Source organism: Oncorhynchus keta, chromosome 2, assembly GCF_023373465.1.
Source record: "Oncorhynchus keta strain PuntledgeMale-10-30-2019 chromosome 2, Oket_V2, whole genome shotgun sequence".
NCBI classification, from domain to species: domain Eukaryota; kingdom Metazoa; phylum Chordata; class Actinopteri; order Salmoniformes; family Salmonidae; genus Oncorhynchus; species Oncorhynchus keta.
Genome location: NC_068422.1, coordinates 76,953,612 through 76,976,591, shown reverse-complemented (window position 1 = coordinate 76,976,591; position 22,980 = coordinate 76,953,612). Strand labels below are relative to the sequence as shown.

The following is a 22,980-nucleotide window of genomic DNA, read 5'->3' as shown; positions in this document are numbered from 1 at the left end:
TGTTCTGTTTCTGAACAAGGCAGTTAAACAACTATTCCTAGGTCGTTATAAATAAGAATTTGTTCTTAACTGACTTGCCTAGTTAAATAACAGAGCAGCCTGGTGGATACAGGGCCGGCTCTAGCCTTTTGGGGGCCCTAAGCATAATTTGGGTGGTTTTACAACTACTTTCCTGCAATTCTACACATTTTGCCATGACTTATACCATGTTAATATGATATCTGAGTGAGAATGACTAACAAAATCAATTGAGGTCCCCTGGGCATGTGCCCTGTGTGCCCGGTCGGTAAATCGACCATGATTAAGATAAGATATACTTTATTAGTCCATACAAGATGGAAATTAGCCTTCTGTTTTTATCCAACCTGAAATTACAAGAGAAAAACTGCTGATGCACCACCAAATTCTGAAATTGCACCTTGTGTTTTCTACTATTCTAACTCTCAACAGTGGGTTGGGGGTCCCCTAGCTATTGCGGGGCCTTAAGCGGTTGCTTATGTCGCTTATATCTAGGGCTGGCCCTGGCTGGACTGTAATGAGCCTGATTCTGTGAGTGGTGAGCAGTGAGAAGCGATGATGTCTTGACTGTGGGCTAGCTAGCAGCAGACTGGTGGGTCTTCGCATCACAGAGAGGGGAGTGGTCTTTTGGACAGCTCAGACATTTCCATCATTGACCGTAAGTCATTTTCTCTCGAGACGCAATCATGGCAGCCTATTAATAATGATAGGATCATCTTAATGTGGGGGAGTCTGGAAAAGACTTTAGCAGTTGTGAGCAACAAGATGATAAAACACACTGTAGTCTTGGCAAAACAATCTCATATTACACTAACCACCATCATTAGGTATTAACTAAAGAATACGATCTTTGCTCCTTTCATCCTCGCTCTAACCATACTTTTGAATGTTTTAATCAAGGAAAAGCATGATGGATTTAATGGATTTGCATGTCCACTGAAATCCATGTAGTTAGGCCAAAGAGGAGTCTTTCAAAAGTTAAGAAATCCTAAGCCCAAAATTCTAATGAAAAAAGCTAACTAGAAATAGAATTTCAACAAGGCATAAACTGAGGAGCACTTAAAACGTGCCAACTTTAACACCTAGAGGCTGACCAGCAGTGATTCATTTGTATCAAAAGACCTCTCACATATATTCCTGTCTAAAAATGTACTGGATCAAGAGTGAATTCCTTGCCCCTCCAAGCGGTTACAGTTCTCCCTTGATGAAAGGAACCAAGCTGGGTTACTTGTTCCATCCCAAGAGATGATATCATCTTTCCTTCCTGAGAGAAACACATTTGCTCTCAGTAAATCTTATTATTCCAGTGAATCCTGCCCCATCACCCCACAGATGCATTCCAAATGGCATCTTATTTCCTACAAAGTGTATTACTTTTGACCAGAGCCATGGTCAAAAGAAGTGCACTATACAGGGAATTGGGTGCCATTTGGGATGCACACTCTCACTCCAATAGACTCATTCTGGTTCATCTCTACAGACAGTATCCTGATGAGTCTTCAATCAGATCAGAGTGCTGTCTGGGAGAATTCCCTCAATACCTGCAGGATTAAGACGCTGATTGTCTGCCTGCTGTCCTGACAATGCTGGAGGGAGATGCTGCTCCCAGGAGGTTCTCATGAAGACAGACATGATGTCATCACTCTGCCTGCAGCGTGTAAACCTCTCTTTATTCTGGAAATGCTGCTCTGCTGCTGGCCCCTGTCTCATGTCAAGAGCACACCACTTCTTTCTTAACATTACCAATAAAGGATAACATTTTTGCGGGACTAGTGGTGTTTTTTCCCCCTTTTTTCTGCTTGTAAAAATTATGTGATTACTACTCAACTTTAGGGGAATGGTGTAGTTCATAAAAGTTCCAAACCTTATGAACTACCTCCTTACTTTATTTAGTATTGTGATGCTTGTTTTTGATTAGGTAAATCGGCAGCATTGCTTTTAAGGAGAGCCCCAGTCAATCAGTGGTAAGTGTTTTGTATGTGGTGAAGTCATATGTTATTGTCGAATAACAGTAGTTCGACCCCCTCGATGCATTTGGGGTATTAGTCCCAAGTGGCAGTTTGAGATTAGTTTATGGCTGTTTCTGGAGAGAAGTTGTTATGAACAGCGCTTGTCTGTCGGACAACATGAGGGATTTCTGGCTGTAGGTTAAACGTCTCCTATGACTGTGGGTTGATACACTTCCACAAGTCCAGAGCCATTAGGGTATGGTAGGGCCCAAACTGCAGTCTTGGGACTGGACCTGAAAGACAGAAATAATACACTAAATACTGTTGTTGAGGGACAATCATCTTCATTTGCGTGTTTTCAAGAGTACCACTCTGGTTGTTATCTCATGAGAGCTCTTAGATAATAGCTGGTACAGCATATAGAAACATGGCCTACTAAGTGACAAGGGCATTGTTGCTACCTGTTTTTACTCCATCCACCATTATAGACATTCCCCAGCCGTTTTGTTCTGTCTTGTATTCTACCTGATCCTCCTCTAATAAAGGTAGTTGCGTAACACAGCATCACATCTTCCAGTCTAGCTGTTTATTGTCACTCTCACACCATAAAGTGCTGGCTTCATTGATTGTCATAATGTGATGTTGTCTGCTTTGAATTTGTCCAATGTGTCCTTTTTTCTGTACAGTGTTCAGTCTTGTCTCCCTGCTGTGCTTCCCTCAGTGTAGCTTATTGATTTGATTCTACTCATGGAACAATCAGGCAACAATGTGCTGCATCATTCTTGGTCCTGGGCACATTTTAAGCCTTTTATTCCTGGGGTCTGCGACCTTTCAGGTAACAGACGTAAAATGAAACATAACAGGATAATTATGCGACACCCCTGTGAACTTTAGTCAACAATGACAGTGGTAGACATGGGGAAAAACAGCCGGTGTAAAAAATACAAATAAATGAATGGACTTTTTGACTAGTGAAGCAGTCCATGAAATTGAAGTTTGGAGAATTTAATGACTTTCTTAGTTATTTTTGAACTGTGGGGGGAAAAAGGGAAAGTGGATTGTTGTACCTCCCTTTCAAAGGCACTGAACTCTGCAATCAAACCACGCCTCATACATTGGACATATGTTGGCATTTAATGCTGTGCAGTTGGAGCTTATGTGTTAGCCATGGTAATTGGGAGGTATCAGCGGTATTAACTGTTTCTGGTCTCCCTAAAGCCCTGTCCATCCCCACAGCACGGCAAATGTTCAACAGCTTACATAGTGTGTACCCAGAGGCCAAAGACAAACCCTAGATAGGTGGGACTGTAGGCTGGTACAGTGAATGTGAAAGAGCCATATAGAAAGCATCAAAGATTTGTCTTGTTAGATGTCTGCATTGTAAATTGCACGTCAAATATATTACAATTGTCTGCCATGTCCTGAGTGGGGAAAACAATAAATGAAAGAAAGTAATCAAATTGTCTGGAAAATATACACTGCTCAAAAAAATAAAGGGAACACTAAAATAACACATCCTAGATCTGAATGGATGAAATATTGCTATTAAATACTTTTTCTTTACATAGTTGAATGTGCTGACAACAAAATCACACAAAAATTATCAATGGAAATCAAATTGATCAACCCATGGAGGTCTGGATTTGGAGTCACACAAAATTAAAGTGGAAAACCACACTACAGGCTGATCCAACTTTGATGTAATGTCTTTAAAACAAGTCAAAATGAGGCTCAGTAGTGTGTGTGGCCTCCACGTGCATGTATGACCTCCCTCCAACGCCTGGGCATGCTCCTGATGAGGTGGCAGATGGTCTCCTGAGGGATCTCCTCCCAGACCTGGACTAAAGTATCCGCCAAGTCCTGGACAGTCTGTGGTGCAACGTGGCGTTGGTGGATGGAGCGAGACATGATGTCCCAGATGTGCTCAATTGGATTCAGGTCTGGGGAACGGGTGGGCTAGTCCATAGCATCAATGCCCTCCTCTTGCAGGAATTGCTGACACACTCCAGCCACATGAGGTCTAGCATTGTCTTGCATTAGGAGGAACCCAGGGCCAACCGCACCAGCATATGGTCTCACAAGGGGTCTGAGGATTTCATCTCGGTACCTAATGGCAGTCAGGCTACCTCTGGCGAGCACATGGAGGGCTGTGCGGCCCCCCAAAGAAATGCCACACCACACCATGACTGACCCACTCCCAAACCGGTCATGCTGGAGGATGTTGCAGGCAGCAGAACGTCCTCCACGGCATCTCCAGACTCTGTCACGTCTGTCACATGTGCTCAGTGTGAACCTGCTTTCATCTGTGAAGAGCACAGGGCGCCAGTGGCGAATTTGCCAATCTTGGTGTTCTCTGGCAAATGCCAAATGTCCTGCACGGTGTTGGGCTGTAAGCACAACCCCCACCTGTGGATGTCGGGCCCTCATTCCACCCTCATGGAGTCTGTTTCTGACCATTTGAGCAGACACATGCACATTTGTGGCCTGCTGGAGGTCATTTTGCTTCTCTGGCAGTGCTCCTCCTGCTCCTCCTTGCACAAAGGCGGAGGTAGCGTTCCTGCTGCTGGGTTGTTGCCCTCCTACGGCCTCCTCCACGTCTCCTGATGTACTGGCCTGTCTCCTGGTAACGCCTCCATGCTCTGGACACTACGCTGACAGACACAGCAAACCTTCTTGCCACAGCTCGCATTGATGTGCCATCCTGGATGAGCTGCAATACCTGAGCCACTTGTGTGGGTTGTAGACTCTGTCTCATGCTACCACTAGAGTGAAAGCACCACCAGCATTCAAAAGTGACCAAAACATCAGCCAGGAAGCATAGGAACGGAGAAGTGGTATGTGGTCACCACCTGCAGAACCACTCCTTTATTGGGGGTGTCTTGCTAATTGCCTATAATTTCCACCTGTTGTCTATTCCATTTGCACAACAGCATGTGAAATGTATTGTCAATCAGTGTTGCTTTCTAAGTGGACAGTTTGATTTCATAGAAGTGTGATTGACTTGTAGTTACATTGTGTTGTTTAAGTGTTCCCTTTATTTTTTGAGCAGTGTATTCATTTAAAAAAAGTTATATCGAGTGCCATTTCTCCCCGTAGTTACTATTAATGTTTTAACTGGAAAGGAGCAAGAGAGATTGTTAAGGTATTCAGTGTTGTGGTGACCTCTGTGTAATCCAACTTGGCACTCTCCTTATTGGGTGGGAGGGGACATGAAACACTATGTATGTTTTCCTTTTTTCCACAGGCATCTGTTGTGGCTGAGCAGTTCTTACAAGCACAGTTCTAATCCTGATTCTGCCTAGCATACATGACAGCAGAAAGAAAGAGAGCTCAGCTAGTCCTTCTCAGCAGCTCACCTTGTCTGCAGATATGAATGACATCAAGTTGGCTCTGCTGGGCAGCGAGGGAGCAGGGAAGTCAGGTAAGTGTCTAAATGAATAATGTATGTATTTGCATCATTAAGTATTTCTTTAACTGCCTAGTTTCTTGTATTTGACTGTAGGGGCTTGCAAGGTCTCCTAAATGAACAGAACAATTGAACTGCTTATTTCTATGCTTTGCATACGAACGTGTAATTTCCCTCACTGTAAACAGTGTAACTTTCTACAGTGTAGCCGTGACCAGAGGGAAATGATCACCTAGACAGATAGATAGAGATCGCTGCATGAGCTCCAAGCACAATGTTTTTAGATCATAACTCTAGAAGAGGAATGAAGTTGCTAGATTTATGTAAGGTTTTGGAGAGAGGAAATGAAGATTGATGGTTGGAACATGCGTCTAATTGATGAGGAATTATTTTTCTTGTAAGGCAGGGGAAAGTGCGATCCCTCAGGCTAACTGGAACATGTTCACCCAAGGTCTCTTGAGAGAGAGAGAAATGATACTGTGGTAGAAACGAATAAAAGTAGATGCAGGAGAAAGCCCACTGCAGTGTTCAATCCACATGGAGGTGAGAGTGGAGGAGAAGTGCAGAATAGGAAAACAACATGACTGGACAGCCCTGTTTTAGCTTACCAAACAACTGTTCAGGGTTCCACTACTAAGACCAAAGTATCCAAGCCAAGAATCAACTATATGTTGTTTATGTTTCCTGTATATTAATACACCTGTCTTACCCATGTCACATTCTCCCTCTCCAGCTGTTCTGGTAAGGTTCCTGACTAAACGTTTCATTGGAGAGTATGCCTCCAACGCCAGTGAGTACACAGATTTCTCACCAATATTTAATGTAGGGTAGTAATGTTTTTACAATGTCATATAGATATGCTCTCAGGACATAAAAATGCAATCTGTTGTATTCACAGTTAAAGTCTGTTGCTACTGGCTGTTCACCAATGTCATCAACTTAGGAAGTAAAACATTTTATTACTTTATTACCCCTGGGAGTCTGACATGAATTGAAACACACATATTGCACAGTACAAGATCCACCAGGAAGTTCAGTAAAGTTCACACAGGCATTTTAATTGTGAGTGAATTTTAAGTAATCCTATACTGATTGGACTATTCAAATGATTCTTCAAGTTCACATACAGTACATACACTATGTGTTAAGACATGTTTTGGTTTAATGTGATATGCTTGGCCGAGGGTGACTTATAATTTCTGAATGAAGTCATTGGCATGTTGACTTGTTCCCATTAGTCATCGCTTGTTTAACATGCTGGAAGATGGCTGCATTTGATGTTACAGTTTACACAGGTACCCCTGTACCTGTGTAGGTACCCATATGTACTTCAGACCTTTCCCTTAAATGAATTAACTCAGTCTACTTCACCAGAACAATCATGGCCTGGATGTTTGAGGCTTACAGTAGTCATTATTTAATGGGAGAAGTCTGTACATTACTATTTACATCAGATTTGAACTATTGCAGGTTTCCTATTACAATAAGTATGCTTTGAACTTGTGTTACAGACTCCTTATACCGTAAAAGGCTCTCCATCGAAGGAAGACTGTTACACTTGGAAGTATTTGATCCGTGTTCACAGGTATCTGATCTGTTCCCTGCATATATTCATATATTTTTGGCTCATGCCTAACATAGTAGTATCTGATGGCATATGAAATAGATTGTATGTTGTGTTCTGATGTGATTTATGATAATCTCCTGTAGCTCAGAACACACTGTACACAATGATCAGCCCTTGGAAAGCTGAGACATGCAGCACTAGAACATGTTGACTGCTTATGCAGCCGCATACGGTACCCGTTATTCCCAAACGTTGGGTTTTATTATGATTCCCCCAGGCTCAGGGAACAGGATGTGCCTTGTTTCATCTATTCACTTTTTAGGGTCTGTGTGAGTGGTACTCTGCATTAGGGGTTCCCAAACTTTTTCACTCGGACCCCCCTTCCAGCATTGGGGAACATACCGCGCCCCCCCGTGTGTGTGCACACGTGCCACATCTATTTCTATGGGCACAAGCACTGTTCATGACACAAACTGTTCACACCCCTCTTGTTGGTGGAGAGAATTTTTGCAGGTTTATAGCTTATTTCCTGCAATTCTACACATTTTGTCATGGGGTGCAAAGAAAATGTAACAGTTTTAAAGCACATTTTCTTGCAATTCTAATGTGTCTAATGCCTTATGTGTATTCGTGATATTTGAGTGAAAAAAAATTACAACAATATCTATGGGTTAAAAAACATTAGCAGACATGGGCTAGTTGATCTGGACATTTCTGACAAGTTATAAATATCTCTCTAAGATATGCAATGACTGACATGACAAGAGGAATACTGATGATGCACTACCCAATTTCGAAATCGCACCTTGTGCATTCTACTATTATAACTTTCAGGAATAAGTTTAAAATCAGACTTAACCCCTACTCTTACCCATAACCATAACCCTTACCTATAACCATAACCCTTACCCATAACCATACCCCTTACCCATAACCCTTACCCATAACCATATCCCTTACCCATAACCATAACCCTTACCTATAACCATAACCCTTACCCATAACCATAACCCTTACCTATAACCATAACCCTTACCTATAACCATAACCCTTACCCATAACCATACCCCTTACCCATAACCCTTACCCATAACCATAACCCTTACACATAACCATAACCCTTACCCATAACCATAACCCTTACCCATAACCATACCCCTTACCCATAACCATACCCCTTACCCATAACCATACCCCTTACCCATAACCCTTACCCATAACCATAACCCTTACACATAACCATAACCCTTACCCATAACCATAACCCTTACCCATAACCATAACCCTTACCCATAACCATAACCCTTACCCATAACCATAACCCTTACCCATAACCATATCCCTTACCCATAACCATAACCCTTACCTATAACCATAACCCTTACCCATAACCATAACCCTTACCTATAACCATAACCCTTACCCATAACCATAACCCTTACCCATAACCATAACCCTTACCCATAACCATAACCATAACCCTTACCCTTACCCATAACCCTTACCTATAACCATAACCCTTACCCATAACCCTTACCCATAATCCTTACCCATAACCCTTACCCATAACAATAACCCTTACCCATAACCATAACCCTTACCCATAACCATAACCCTTACCCATAACCATAACCATAACCCTTACCCATAACCCTTACCTATAACCATAACCCTTACCCATAACCCTTACCCATAACCATAACCCTTACCCATAACCATGACCCTTACCCATAACCATAACCCTTACCCATAACCATAACCCTTACCCATAACCATAACCCTTACCCATAACCCTTACCCATAACCATAACCCTTACCCATAACCATAACCCTTACCTATAACCATAACCCTTACCCATAACCCTTACCCATAACCATAACCCATAACCCTTACCCATAATCATAACCCTTACCCATAACCATAACCCTTACCCATAATCATAACCCTTACCCATAACCATAACCCTTACCCATAACCCTTACCCATAACCCTTACCCATAACCATAACCCTTACCCATAACCCTTACCCTTACCTATAACCATAACCCTTACCCATAACCATAACCCTTACCCATAACCATAACCCTTACCCATAACCATAACCCATAACCATAACCCTTACCCATAACCCTTACCCATAACCATAACCTTTACCCATAACCATAACCCTTACCTATAACCATAACCCTTACCTATAACCATAACCCTTACCCATAACCCTTACCTATAACCATAACCCTTACCCATAACCCTTACCCATAACCATAACCATAACCCTTACCCATAACCATAACCCTTACCCATAACCATAACCCTTACCTATAACCATAACCCTTACCCATAACCATAACCCTTACCCATAACCCTTACCCATAACCATAACCCTTACCCATAACCATAACCCTTACCCATAACCATAACCCTTACCTATAACCATAACCATAACCCTTACCTATAATCATAACCCTTTCCCATAACCCTTACCTATAACCCTTACCCATAACCATAACCCTTACCCATAACCCTTACCTTAAACCATAACCCTTACCTATAACCATAACCCTTACCTATAACCATAACCCTTACCTATAACCATAACCCTTACCCATAACCCTTACCTATAACCATAACCCTTACCTAATCTTATCCATTTGAAAATGTCAACTTCAATGGTGTAGGGGACATCCCAAGGATTCCAGATAGCATGGACCAATTTGTAAGCTCCTGTGGCAAGTCTTTTTCAAGTTGACAAGATGGCGCTGACAGACACGGTTGCCCCGTTTCTAGCTCCTAGACAACTTTGTATAAGCACTTTGCTGCACCTGCCATAACACCTGCAAGTCTGTGTACGCGACCAATAAACTTTGATATGATTTAAACACATGCTTATACCCAACAGCTTCATCTCCCACTACTTTTCTCATATTCCATAGTTCTCTGAGGGGTGAGGCTACCTAATAAAATGAACCTCCATTAAATAGTTTAAAGGTTTTGCACAGTTACCCTATTTCCTGTAAAGACCAACGCTGGAGATGAGAAGCAGGTACGGGGAGTTAACATGTTAACATTTAATCAGGAACAGACAGGTAACACAACAGGACCAGCGTCAGCACACGGGTAAACAACGACAAATTACAATTAGGGAACAGAGCAGGGAACCAGACAGATATAGGAGAGGTAATGACAGTGGTAATTGAGTCCAATAATCGCTGATGCGTGTGAGGGGGGGAAGGCAGGTGTGCGTGATGATGTTGGCAGGAGTGCGTAATACTGGGGAGCCTGGTGCCTTCAAGTGCCAGGGAGGGGGAGCGGGAGCAGGCGTAACAGTAGACAACCCATCTAGGGGCGACACCCAGCATCCCACCTGGGCGAGACTGACAGGCCGGCCGAACCACAGGTGCTGGACAAGCCTGCTGGACGTAAACTCCCAATGTACCGGCTGAGGCATAGGAGCCCGACAATCTGGCTGGGGCCTGAAAGCTTGTCGATCCCTCTGAGGCGTGGGAGCATAATGATCTGGCGGAGGCCCGTTGTGGGATGAGTGTCTTCCGAGCCAACCGGGGCAAGAACCTCTCGAGCAAGCTAGAGCATGACAGCCCAATGAGCTGGATTAGGCACCCCTGGTTCCATTGGTGACGCCCCCCCCGGGCCCGACGTCACCACCAACCCGGAACCCCAGCACTCCCCAATGCTTCGTATGATGGCTTCAACAATCTGTAAAGACCGACGCTGGAGATGAGAAGCAGGTACAGGGAGTCAACATTTAATCAGGAACAGACAGGTAACACAACAGGAGCAGCATCAGCATCAGCACACCGGTAAACAATGACAAACGACAATTAATGCTGAAGCAGGGAACAGAGCGGGGAACCAGACAGATATAGGGAAGGTAATGACGGAGGTGATTGAGTCCAGGTGAGTCCAATAATCCCTGATGCTTGTGACAGGGGAAGGCAGGTGTGTGTAATGATTGTGGCAGGAGTGTGTAATGCTGGGGAGCCTGGCGCCTTTGAGCGCCGGGGGGAGCGGGAGCAGGGGTGACAATTTCCCATGTAAAATAGCCTTTGAGTGACCAAAACATAATTCATAATATTTTTCCCATTAGTTTACATGAGTCAGGTAGGATGTGTGAGGATGTGTTTGTGATCTGTCCACCCCCTGTCCCCTGCCCTGTCAGAGTGGAGAGAGCAGATGTATCCTGGAAGAGCCGGTGGAGTGGGCCGATGGATTTATCGTGGTGTACAACATCAGCGACCGATCGTCCTTCCTCAACGCCCAAAACATCCTATGTCAGATCAAAGATGCCCGCGGAGAGAGCTGCAAGGGGTGAGTGACTGTGACCTGCGACCCAGGGCCTGATGCCTACCGGAGGGAAGGGATTGGGCTTTGATGAATTAATGATTCCCATTCCTGGACTGATGTTTAGGCACACACCATTTAAAGTGGCAGATTCCAACATGATTTTAACATTGACTTCTATTTTCTCTATGGTACAACAAAGTGAACACAAAAGGCTGTGATAGAAGTGTAGGCTTTTCCTTCTCAATATAAACATGTTTTGTAGGATTTACAACCTCATGGCTCGCCATAGTTAATTATGAGTAAATTATTTCTCATGCTCAATTGAATTTGCCCCAGAACGGCTTGTATCCAATTTTCTCAGAGGCGTTAATTAAAACATGATTAAATACTACAGGAACTATTGGGATTCCACTGGACATTTGTTACAGGACTTTAAGTGAAAGTAGTTTGCAGCCAGTCAACGGACACTGTGTGGAAGAGTGAGCTGGGACAGCTTGAGATGATAAAGACTCACATATGGCTCACAAAATGACATGGGTGGTCAGGCCTAAGTTGTGTAGCGGGATTTTAGTTCAGATGGGTCCTGATGGTTTGACACTCCACGAAATGGATGTTAAGCAGAAGTCACCCTCACTGTATATCAAAAGAGTACTTTGGGCGAGGGTCTGTCTGCATTATATAAACTCTTTGAAACTTCACTGAAGCCACCACTTGGCCTACTTGGTTCGTTTTCCTTTGATACTTTGGGCTGCTTCAATAAACATTGCACTAGTTTACAAAGCCTTAACAATTCAGACGAACGTGATGAACGTCAGATGAAATTCATGATGAATCAGCAGAAACACATATTTTGATAAAGTTTATGGTCATTTTAAGGAAAGTTTAAGGGAGAGTTTTGACCATGCTGTGCCTGTTTTGGACAGAGAGATGGACAAGATGGACATCCCAATCTGCCTGGTGGGGAACAAGCAGGACCTGTGCCACGCCCGTCAAGTGTTTGAGGAGGAGGGCCGTGCCTTGGCTCAGGAGCACAGATGCCACTTCCAGGAGGTGTCTGCAGCAGAGGACTACCTGGAGATATCCAACCTCTTCACCAAGCTCATCCGCCACGCCATGGATCACCTGAAGTACCGGGCCGACCTCCGCCGCTACAGTGGCTCTAAGTCCATGGCCAAGCTCATCAACAATGTCTTCGGCAAGAGGAGGAAATCTGTCTGAAGGTGGGGTGCTCATGTGGATGTTGATGGGATGTTTGATTGGGATGACTTGTGTTTATATAGACATGTTGTGGACGCCTAGGTTGTTGATTCTGATGAACACTTCTTGGGACAGAGACAGCTCTGTAAGTATGAATGACATATGTCCTAGTTCAGACTTTACAGTGGTGGAAAAAGTACTCAAATGTCATACTTGAGTAGAAGTAAAGATACCTTAATAGAAAAGTAAAAGTGAAAGTCACCCAGTAAAATACTACTTGAGTAAAAGTCTAAAAGTATTTGGTTTTCAAATACACTTAAGCATCAAAGTAAAACTATTACAAATGTCAAATTCCTTATATTATGCAAACCAGATGGCACAATTTTTAAATATTGTTTTATTTACAGATAGCCAGAGGCACACTCCAACACTCATTAATTTACAAATGTGGCATTTCTGTTTAGGTGGTCTGCCAGATCAGAGGCAGTAGAGATGACAACCAATGTTCTCTTGATAAGTGTGTGAATTGGATCATTTTCCTGTCTAAATGTAATGATTACTTTCAGGTATCAGGGAAAATGTATGGAGTAAAAAGTACATTATTTTCTTTAGGAATGATGTAGTGAAGTAAAAGTAAAAGTTGTCAAAAATATAAAATAGTAAAGTAAAGTACACATACCCCAAAAAACTACTTAAGTAGCACTTAAGTCACTTTGCCATTCAGATCTTCTTATGTTTTTATTTTTCCTTCTTGATATTCTAAATCCCATGTTGCCAGTAGAGTATCCTTCAATGCTTAAGTTCCTTTCCAATTCCAAACTATTCAAGGAAAATTACTTTCCAAAAGTTGTTTTATGGATCTAAGAGCACAACATATTTGAGCTTGTATCAAGGAATGTGCACCAATGTCTTAACGTGCATTCCACCTCTCAGAGGGGGCAGTAATAAGGTGAGAACTACGGGTAAATTGGCTCACGAACAACATCTTATGGTATATGACTTCACATAAATCTCTATTGAATTTCTGTTGTGGCAGTATTACATGGGCTGTTTCTAATTTTAAGCTGTAACAATGGGTAAAATTGCTTTTCCGTGGACATGAACGTAAGTAGCTGGTATATTCATTCCTTACATAGTAGTAAAGGAATGTGCAGCTATTTTCTTTGCATGTACATATTCTGTTGATTTCCTGTATTCAATGTGTTTGCTGCTGTATTACTTTGGATAGTATGAGCAAATGTCTGTGATTGTGTCATGCATAAAATCAAACAATCCCTCTCATTCTTGATTCTAGTTGAAAATTACCCACTGGGCACAGATGTAAATTCAATGTCTATTCCACGTTGGTTCAACGTTATTCAACCAGTGTGTACCCTGTGGGTGATTATGCCTGGTGTGGACCAAATTGCAATTAAAGAGCTATTTGGGGGTATGAGTATTGTGTGAATTATTCAATTAACTAAATAATGTCCCATTTGTATTATGTGGTTTAAAGTCAATGATTCAGCTACACTCCAATAGTTTGTTCTGGTGAAACACCTTGCTTTTTTTCATCCAATAATTATGTTGAATAGTGCTTTGAATATGAATCAAATGTAAAACAACCCACAATTAGCATACCAGTCCTTGCTTTGGAGTCTCATTAAAACCGACTGTTGGTAGGGTAATGTGTATACAACCCAGCTCAGACTTGCAAGGCTTAACTGCTGTGCTTGGAATTCAGGGTACTGTTTGCATGTGATCAGCCATCTCATCTAGTAATCGTTATCTTTGAAAAGCGCAGAAAACATTGATTTAGCTCAGCTTGTAATGTCTATAAATGTCTGTCTTTAGCATGTCTGTCCAAAATGTTATCCCCAAGTTTGAAATGCTGTTTCAGTTTGGCTCAGTTCTTAATAAGGAATTTAATATCACAATAATATTTTGTATTTTCCATTCTGTTGTATTTAGAAAATGTGGTCAAAAGTATATCATACAAGCATCACTCTTTCAAATGTGCAACCATAATTAATGGTTACAATGGACAGTCCAAAAACGGCCAAAATGCCCAAACAGTGGAAGCTATTAAAGTGCGGGACTCAAAGGAGCTCTGGAATCTAGTAACACTTACAATCTGTTTGATGATCTTGCCTTTACTTTTAAGATTCATTAAAAGTTGTGGTCATGCTACAGTAACAGGGATTGCATTTTGTCAAAAATAATGTCGCTATAATAGTCAGAAACTGCCAACTTGGCATTTAGGTAGGTCTAAAAATGTGTACTGCAAGGAGGTCCAAATACCACTATCACATTTAAACTATACCGTTCCCTCCTAAAGCTGATAATTGGAAATATGAATTTTTGAATTTTACAAAAATGGAATCGCAACAAAATAAACATATTGACGCCAATAATTTAGATATCACTTTTCTCCACTAGATGGAGACTAATCACCATGTAGGCGGATAGGCCACCCGGTGACGTCTGCGGACGTAAACTATAGTGCTTTTCAGTTTGATTCACCATAGTCATAGACTTTATTCTTATCTTCATGAAATGTGTGAAAAGAAATAGGTTTACTATTCAAAACATGTATGACAATTCCTATACCTTAACAGCGATACATTAATTATGTATTTCTATAAGAATATACATTAGCAGAGCATTCAAATGAAGTGTTGCTGTTGGTAGAGATTATGATATGACGCCAGATTTTTACTGCGTTTTTTTGTCCCTGTTTAGTACCAGTAGTACACCACACAAGTTTGGGAAAGTGGCTCGTGCGATGCCACTTGATTCCTGGTTATTAAAGAGACTAACGTTGGATGAGTACAATAACGAATCTCACCGTTACCATCAACAAACAAACAAACAAACAAACAAACAAACGGCAAATGCATGTTAATAGATTAATAGGATTTAAATGCGTTAGCTATGCTTGAATGAAAAGTAAGTAGTTAGCGTACTTCTAGCTGTTGCCATGGTAACACACGCTAAAGCAGCAGTGTGTTTTGTTTTGACTAGCCTCTGTGCAGTTTTTTGCTAATAACTAACGTTAGGTAATCTTCATTAATAATGTGTAATTATTTAGCTATATATTACATTTTGTGGAGGTGGCTACATATAATTGAATTAATTCGATATTAATGTTAATCTAGTTCAGGGATGGGCAACTCCAGTCCTTGGGGGCCGGAGTGCCGGTGTCACACTTTTTCCAAGAAAATAGAGCTGATTAGACTAATTGCGTTCTAAACTGAAGATCATGATTAGTTAATTATTGGAGTCAGGTGTGTTAGCAGTTGCCGGGACTAACGTGTGACACCAGTCATGTCCCCCGAGGACTGGAGTAGCCTATCCCTGATGTAGTTAATGATTATTTTGAGGAGTCCTGTAAATTAGCTTGCTTGTTGCTAACGTTAGCTCTATTTTCATCAGTGAACTGTCTGTGGAAAAAAAGTGACCTAATAGGCCTAAAACTATTTCCCCAACATATTATATTGTAGATAAGTAGCCAGTGGTGTAAAGTATTTAAGTAAAACTACTTTAAAGTACTACTTAAGTAGTTTTTTTTGGTATCTGTACTTTACTATTTATACTTTTGACTACTTTTACTTCACTACATTCCTAAAGAATGTAATGTACTTTTTAATCCATACATTTTCCCTGACACCCAAAAGTACTGATTACATTTTGAATGCTTAGCAGGACAAGAACATGGTCCAATTCACACACTTATCAAGAGAACATCCCTACTGCCTCTGATCTGGTGGATTCACTAAACACAAACGCTTCATTTGTAAATTATTTCTGAGTGTTGGGGTGTTCCTGCCCGTGGCTATCTGTACAGTTGAAGTCAGAAGTTTACAACCACTCAACAAATTTCTTGTTAACAAACTATAGTTTTGGCAAGTTAGGACATCTACTTTTAATTTTTCCAACAATTTGTTTACGTTGACTGCCTTTAAACAGCTTAGAACATTCCATAAAATTATGTCATGGCTTCAGATAGGCTAATTGACATCATTTGAGTCAATTGGAGGTGTACCTGTGGATGTATTTCAAGGCCTACCTTCAAACTCAGTGCCTCTGCTTGACCTCGTCGGGAAATCAAAAGAAATCAGCCAAGACCTCAGAAATAAAATTGTAGACCTCCACAAGTCTGCTTAATCCTTGGGAGCAGTTTCCAAGGTACCACGTTCATCTGTACAAACAATAGTATGCAAGTATAAACACCATGGGACCACGCAGCCGTCATACCGCTCAGGAAGGAGACGCGTTCTGTCTCCTAGAGATGGACGTACTTTGGTGCGAAAAGTGCAAATCACTCCCAGAACAACAGCAAAGGACTTTGTGAAGATGCTGGAAGAAACAGGTACAAAGTTTCTATATCCACAGTAAAACGAGTCCTATATCGACATAATCTGAAAGGCCACGCGGCAAGGAAGAAGCCCCTGCTCCAAAACCGCCATAAAAAAGCCAGACTACGGTTTGCAACTGCACAAGGGGACAAAGGAGAAATGTCCTCTGGACTGATGAAATAAAAATAGAACTGTTTGGCCATAATGACCATCATTATGTTTGGAGGAAGAAGGGGGGCTTGCAAGCCGAAGAACACCATCTCAACCGTGAAGCATGGGGGTGGCAACATCATGTTGTGGGGGTGCTTTGCTGCAGGAGGGACTGGTGCACTTCACAAAATAGATGGTATCATGAGGACGAAAATTGATGTGGATATATTGAAAAAACATCTCAAGACATCAGTCAGGAATTTAAAGCTTGGTTGCAAATGGGTCTTCCAAATGGACAATGACCCCAAGCATACTTCCAAAGTTGAGACAAAATGGCTTAAGGACAACAAAGTCAAGGTATTGGAGTGGCCATCACAAAGCCCTGACCTCAATCCCATAGACAATTTGTGGGCAGAACTGAAAAAGTGTGTGCAAGCAAGGAGGTCTACAAACCTGACTCAGTTACACCAGCTCTGTCAGGAGGAATGGGCCAAAATTCACCCAATTTATTGTGGGAAGCTCGTGGAAGGCTACCTGAAACATTTGACCCAAGTTAAACAATGTAAAGGCAATGCTACCAAATACTAATTGAGTGTATGTAAACTTCTGACCCACTGGGAATGTGATGAAAGAAATAAAAGCTTAAATAAATTATTCTCTCTATTATTATTCTGACATTTCACATTCTTAAAATGGTGATCCTAACCTAAGACAGGGAATTTATACTTGGATTAAATGTCAGGAATTGTGAAAAACAGAGTTTATATGTATTTGGCTAAGGTGTATGTAAACTTCCGACTTCAACTGTAGATAAAAAAAAACAAGAACATTGTGCCGTTTGGTTTGCTTAATATAAGCAATTTGAAATTATTTATACTTTTACTCTTGATACTTAAGTATATTTAAAACCAAATACATTTCGACTTTTACTCAAGTAGTATTTTACTGGTTGACTTTTAGTTGAGTAATTTCCTATTAAGGCATCTTTACTTTTACTCAAGTATGACAATTGGGTACTTCTTCCACCACTGTAAGTAGAAAACTAACTATTTGACTTCATTTGCAGACGGAAAGCTGCTAAAAGGAATCCTTCAAACTCCATTCAATCAGTGCACTTCAGCTCAGAGCGCTTTGAATGTTTTTAAACATCACACACATTAAAACACTACTATGCAGGTTTCATGCCAGATAATTATATGTAGCTGGAACAGGTCATAGAAAGTTAATTGCTGCTTGTATGAGGTTGAAATAATTATGCGTTTTAAGCAGCTGGGTATTGGCTCCTCCTGCAACAATGCCTTTCTTGGTTAAGAATGTAACGTTCTTGTTTCATGGCTTCCTCTAATGACACGTTTGAATAGGCTAGGCCCATAGAATTAGAATAGTACTGGTAATTTAATAAGGTCTCTATGGCTAGGCTTATCAGTCTAAGATTCACTACAGTAGGCGGTGATCGATCCCCGTCGAGGGAGGAGCTGATTTTTATTTTATTTTATTGTATATGACAGTGAAACAGTCTTATGACTATAAAATTTGTTGGCACCTTAAATTCTTGCACAAATGTTTGATGAAGACTGAAATAAGATCAATATCTGTTTTGAGTGCACTTGAAATATGCAGCATGCAAAATGTGAATTGTCTTGATCGTTTGAAGAGGTAATTCTGTTGACCGCTTAGCCAATTTATTGAAAGATAGTCAATGTTAGTCTGACTAGCCTAGCCAGCTACTGTACATGTAAATTTGCCTGCTCAGGAAGCTAGTGTTTCAATAGCTATCTGTCGGTGAATTCAAATTTTGAATCATGTTTTGGCATGGTTATGTCTCATTTCAACTCACTATCTTCAGGCGTAGCCCGTTACACTTGTACGGGTTGAAAATGGCAGATTTGGACACTGATAAGTGGCTAAATTGGAACGCAGTGGCTGTACAATAACATGCTATACATTACTTCAGTACAATAATGCTATACATTACTTTACTTTCCACTTCATAGCTTTGCATGGGTTTTGACTGACAGCCGTTCTGTCTTGAGCACTACTTGCAACAAGAATTTGCCCCTATCCCTCCCACTGATTGGGCAACTTTTGCAAATGTTTTGTTGTCTGAGTGAGGAAAATGCTGTATATTACAAGGACTCTATTTTCTTTGAAAGATGAGACGTCGAGGATTATAATAAATACCGCTTTGATGTCATACAAGCAAGCCAAATATCCGCGAGTCCAAATGTGCACTTCACATTTCCATATCATAAAACTCATGTAATATACAGTGTCACTGTTTATGATCACTATGTTTGATGTACTGTTAGAAGATGACATGGTGTTGTACCTTGGCTTGTCTTGAACAGAATAAGACTACGTTTGTTGTATTGTGAAGAAAGTTTGCAGCGGCTCACACATCTAAATACACTTAGGACTGCATTCTATGTGCACCAAAATGACCATCTGCTTCTCTGAAATGCCTTGAGAAAGCGTAAAGCGTAAATCATAGTCTACTGATGTTGAGGCGCTATAGTCCAGTGCCCTGTGTGACATAGCTACACTGCTCTGAGACCACCACACACTGGAAACGCACAGCCTGATCGAGCACCTCCCTCCCCACAATTCTCAACAAAAGCAGTTCTGGTACGGGTCCTCTTCATTTGAATGTGTTGACAGTTAGAGAAATTTCTTGAGCTGCACTGAGAATTCAAAGTATGAAAGCCAATGGTCCAATATTCTAGGACACTGCTGTGCATAGGCGTATGCATTTTGGACTGTGATAAACACAACACCGTAAGATCATATTTTATAATTTTCCTAGTCATTTTGGCAATACAATAAGCTTTCAAATGATGCCCACCCTACCCAGGTTGCAATTTATAATGGACTCTTTTTGGATTGCGTGAACACTAATTCTGTAAAGGCGAGGACGCAGGACTGTTTTACAAACAAAACAACCACATGTGAGCTTGCTCTAGTTCCTCATCGGCACAGCTAGGAGAGCTCAAAGTAGCACCTTTATAGTTGAAGACTTCTTTAACTCATTAAAATTAATTGAAATGACTTAGCAACTGTACATATAGATGTTGCACCTAACCCAACCTTTCCACTAATATTATTATGTTACTGAATGTATACAGAATATTTAACTGTGGCAATGAACAGTAAATCTAAAATGCACATAAAATCAAGTTTTATGTTTGGATTCAGTCTTGTCAGGTGAACTGTTGTGTCCTCACCTTTAGTCATACTTTTCCCATAATCTCTAAACTGTTCCCCTTTCATTGCTTCCATGGTTATGCATATGCTTTCCATATTTCTTCTGTAAGAAACATTTCAATTTAGCCCTCTCCATACAGGCCAAATCCCATGAGTCTGAGGGTTAAAGAAACATTCAGTCATATCATTTGCATAAACCCCCAAAAAGTATAGATAGAACTATGTGTGTCATGTATGCTAGAATGGAGGTTTAAAAACTATAGCTGCATATTAGCCAACATGGCATATCCTACACATAGACAACCTTGCATAATGTTGAATGCATTTTAATATAAGGTATGAAGAATTTATTACCTTTATTTAACTAGGCAAGTCAGTTAAGAACAAATTCTTATTTTCAATGACAGCCTAGGAACAGTGGGTTAACTGCCTTGTTCAGGGGCAGAACGATAGATTTTGATCTTGTCAGCTTGGGGATTTGAACTTGCAACCGTTCGGTTACTAGCCCAACGCTCTAACCCCTGCCACCCCAATGTTAGAGAATGATAAAGAGCCTGCAGGATTATAGAAAAAGTAGTTGGGAAATGAATGTTTGAGTTTCAAATGCTAAATGTCCAGTGAATGTGAATTGATTGGTTTAAATGGTTACTTTCCTATTAACCTTCACAGCGCCAAATGCTTGCCAATCCATTATTCTACTACTAAATATGACTGAGTGTGATGCATGTTTTCCATAGTGTACCTTTCATGCCTATACATTAGAACAAAGAACTTCCCATTTAGTTTTTCACCATTTGAGTATGGAGACAAATAGCAAAGTTGTCTCAGGCAGTATTTGAAGTATCTGTCATCAACACATGCTTCAGTACACCCACCCCCGCCGCCATCCTCTCTCTAGGAGCACTTGTGTGCCCTGGCCCCATAGGTGTATCGAAAGGATACCACCCTGGTCACCAATGTAGACAACCGATGTAGAGAGAGAGAAGTGCCTTAGCGGAATGCAATCTCAAGATTGTGTAGTCCAGAGACGATAACTGTACCATCTACGGCAAAAGTCTGGGTTCATGACGGGGACAATGGAGTTCTCATCACTGCATGTTACAATAGTAAAACATTCTGTTTTTCACCTCGTCAAACTGATTCTATATTGAATGCAGTATTTGAGATGCTCTAACAAGCAAGCATGTGTATCTGTAGTTGGTGCTCTTCAACTCTAATTGACTGTAAGACAAAACACACAAAGAAAAGACAACAGACAAACACATATGGGGTCTCAATGTCTAATAGTGATGGCAGGGCTCATTCAAACTGCAGTAGGATGGTTCTCCTCACAGGTGAGTGAGTCAGCTGAGCCCATGCTTGGTGAATAGCACTTGGTTGATCTCTGGGAGCAGGACACAGGAGATGAGAGCTGAATAGGTCATGGGAGACATGAATGAATCAAAGAAATCATCACAGCAGTTTAGGACCTAGAAATGAACATCCTGACAGTCAAAAAAAAGGACAATAACTAGGCTACTAGGGTAAGGATAGAGGGAGGGTGCTCTGCATCCTATTACATTAACCCTGTCAATAGGCCTAGTTGGAGTCTCAAAATCCCAACCCGAGGCAACACAGTGACTAGGGTCTGGTTTCAATGATGGTATCTTTTGGCATAGAAGAACTACGTAACTGCCTACGTCTATAAGGGAAGAAAATATATCTGGGGACTCTCACAACAAATCACGAGGAAGATGCAAGAACATTGTGGTTGTTGATGCAAACTAACCACTTGTGAAATGCACTCATAAAAATAAACATCTGATTTCCATCTTGCTAGCTACTAATTTGTTTTGTTTTTGTTGAAGTGGATATAGTTGTGATTTAGTTCCTCTGTCAAAAGAGTCCACCCTTGAAACCAGACCCTAGTCACTGCTTTTGCCTAGGGTCGGGTTTACGAGACTAGGAATAATGTGGCATTTCTTTTTTGGGAGTCCTGCCTTGATGACTCTATTAGTTTTACAAAAATCTATGGGACAAGTATTGTAGTCTTAAATTATTACTTGGAATAATGATAGCTAAAGCTCCCTGTCCCAGAATGGCATGCTAGTGATAACGCTACAGTATCTGCTGCTGCCAACTAGCAACAGGTCTGCTTATTTTAGCTAGCTAGCTACACTGCTAAGGTTAAGTAAAGTTGGGAGTTATTTTAGATTGATGGTATCATGTTTCTATAACTAAATAGATTACAAATATTAAAAAGACTTGATAGCAGTTCAGAGACAGAGATCTCTGAGCGGTCACCAGCTGTGTTTATGTATCTTAGGTACAGAGAACATGATCAGCAGAGATGGTACCAGATGATTGTGGACTTCAGGAAACAGGGAACATCCCCCTATCCACATCGATGGAACAGTAGTGGAGAGGGTAGTAAGTTTTAAGTTCCTCGACATACACATCACAGACAAACTGAATTGGTCCACTCACACAGACAGCATCGTGAAGAAGGCGCAGCAGCGCCTCTTCAACCTCAGGAGGCTGAAGAAATTCGGCTTGGCACCAAATGCACTCACAAACTTCTACAGATGCACAATCGAGAGCATCCTGGCGGGCTTTATCACCGCCTGGTACGGCAACTGCTCCGCCCACAACCGTAAGGCTCTCCAGAGGGTAGTGAGGTCTGCACAACGCATCACCGGGGGCAAACTACCTGCCCTCCAGGACACCTACACCACCCGATGTTACAGGAAGGCCATAAAGATCATCAAGGACAACAACCACCCGAGCCACTGCCTGTTCACCCCGCTATCATCCAGAAGGCAAGGTCAGTACAGGTGCATCAAAGCTGGGACCGAGAGACTGAAAAACAGCTT

General features: G+C 41.4%; 1 protein-coding gene across 1 annotated transcript; it reads left to right on the top strand.

Moving 5' to 3' along the window:
* The first annotated feature begins 5,223 nt into the window (after positions 1-5,223).
* Positions 5,224-13,870, top strand: LOC118360424 (ras-related and estrogen-regulated growth inhibitor-like protein). The gene is made up of 5 exons (XM_035739681.2): positions 5,224-5,388; positions 6,107-6,163; positions 6,885-6,958; positions 11,119-11,267; positions 12,167-13,870. Exons 1-5 carry the CDS (start codon positions 5,337-5,339, stop codon positions 12,459-12,461), a joined length of 627 nt encoding a protein of 208 aa, XP_035595574.2. The 5' UTR covers positions 5,224-5,336; the 3' UTR covers positions 12,462-13,870.
* The last annotated feature ends 9,110 nt before the right edge of the window (positions 13,871-22,980 follow it).